The 1,681-nt window shown below is 37.4% G+C and overlaps 1 protein-coding gene across 7 annotated transcripts in view; it reads right to left on the reverse strand.

Annotated features, from left to right (window-relative positions):
* The window catches only part of ralgps2 (Ral GEF with PH domain and SH3 binding motif 2), a 145,419-nt gene that overhangs the window by 102,379 nt on the left and 41,359 nt on the right, over positions 1–1,681 (reverse strand). For all 7 annotated transcript variants that reach the window (XM_015392982.1, XM_015392985.1, XM_015392988.1 and 4 more), the window contains one exon: positions 328–457. In XM_015392982.1, the coding sequence (XP_015248468.1) occupies positions 328–420 (93 nt within the window). In that variant the 5' untranslated portion in view covers positions 421–457. The remainder of the gene's footprint in view (positions 1–327; positions 458–1,681) is intronic.

Below are 1,681 nucleotides of genomic sequence, written 5' to 3' on the forward strand. Positions count from 1 at the left end.
CTGTTATTTTTTTTTAAATAAAAAAAAATGTTTTCAATTTTAATGTTTTATTTAGATTACAAAAATAAATAGTAATAAAAATAATCCTATTTATGATGTTTTAAAAATTAAGACCTATGAAAGACTGATTTAAGACATTTTAATACCAATTAAGGCCTTAGTTTTATTTTGAAGAATTCAATGCCTTTCAAGACTTTTTAAGGAACCCTGATTAAGAATCCTAAATGTCCAACAGAATCAAACAGCAGCGAACACAGCGGCGCTAAAGATAAGGGATCCTGCAAAGAGAACGAGACGATCCGCCATGGGGGGGGGGGGGGGGCTTACCTCGGAGGCTGTAGCAGCCGTGTTGGAGATGCTTGATTGGCCATTAGGGAGGTCCATCATTCCCATACCATCCAGTTTAGCGCAGGAGACCATTCATCGCTCTCAGCTGCAGCAAGGCCTGCTCGGCTCTCTGGACACAATCAACACATCAAAAACATTTTTCACAACCTTCTGATCCACACTGCTTTTAATACTGTAATGCTGCAGCAGCACCACCTAGTGGAGAAACATACCCTAACCCAAAGCACCCTTAAAAAAAAGAGATGGTTTAATGTTTGCTAATGTTAGTGTCTTTAGATTCTGCTTGTTTACCGTCCTCACTTTCACAGCCTGTTATCATATTCTAGAGCAACAGAACAGAAGGAGCTTAGGCTTGAGGGTTTTTTAACCGCTCGCATGTGCAAGGAGGAGGAGTTAGTTAGATCCACACCACTAAACGGCTTAATAAACCTGCTGCCAGGCAGGAAAACCAGCCTGTTCAGGGAAAGTCTTAAAGCGCTGCAGAGATGATCTATAGCAGGATAGTAGGTTGAAATTTTAAAGTTGTTTTCTCTAGAAGGAGGTGGAAGGAAGGAAAATGGCTGCTTCAAATCGTAAAAGCCACCTCCATCATCCTATTTACCTTAAAACACAAACATGGTGGCTGCTTGTATGAAAACAGGGTTCCTACGAGTTTCCAAAAGTTACATTTAAGGCTTTTTAGGACCAATTAGAATAAAATAAAACCCATTTCACAAGAATAGGGAAAAAAAAGAGCATTCTTAGAATTTAAGAAAATAAATGTATTTAAATCAGATTAAATTTGAATTGTACACACAGACTGTGTTAATATGTGTATAAACAACTAAAGTTTCCCTCTTCGCCAAGCGTCACTGCCGATGCTGCTGTTGAGCTAATAGCTCGTTAGCTATTGAGACCGGGAGTTTTTCCTGCATATAATACCCAAGACAACAGATTTCACACTTAAAGGAATTTTTAAGGTATTAAATTGAAATAAGTAACTTTAAGACTTGTTATAATGTAGGAGCCCTGATTAATGTTGCTGTGAAAGAAATAACGGATTTTAAATGTACAAATATGTTTAATCCGAACTTGATTCCAAAGTTGAAACTAAATCCTTTAAACTTCTAACGTATAAGCTAAGTTAACACATTTTGTTCAGTAATTCATTCCAAGCTTGAGCCACTTGCTAATCTGAACGTTTAACAAGTATTTAAACCAAAATAATCCAGCCTTTTGTTTCTACAGTTTAATTACTTTAAATAAATAAACAGAGGCTGGTGTCCATCAGTATTCCCAGGTTTTATGGAAGATACAGCCGGTCCTGCTACACAGTATCACTTCCATCTTGGCC

This window comes from Cyprinodon variegatus, unplaced genomic scaffold (assembly GCF_000732505.1).
Source record: "Cyprinodon variegatus isolate N-32 unplaced genomic scaffold, C_variegatus-1.0 Scaffold618, whole genome shotgun sequence".
Lineage (NCBI taxonomy): Eukaryota > Metazoa > Chordata > Actinopteri > Cyprinodontiformes > Cyprinodontidae > Cyprinodon > Cyprinodon variegatus.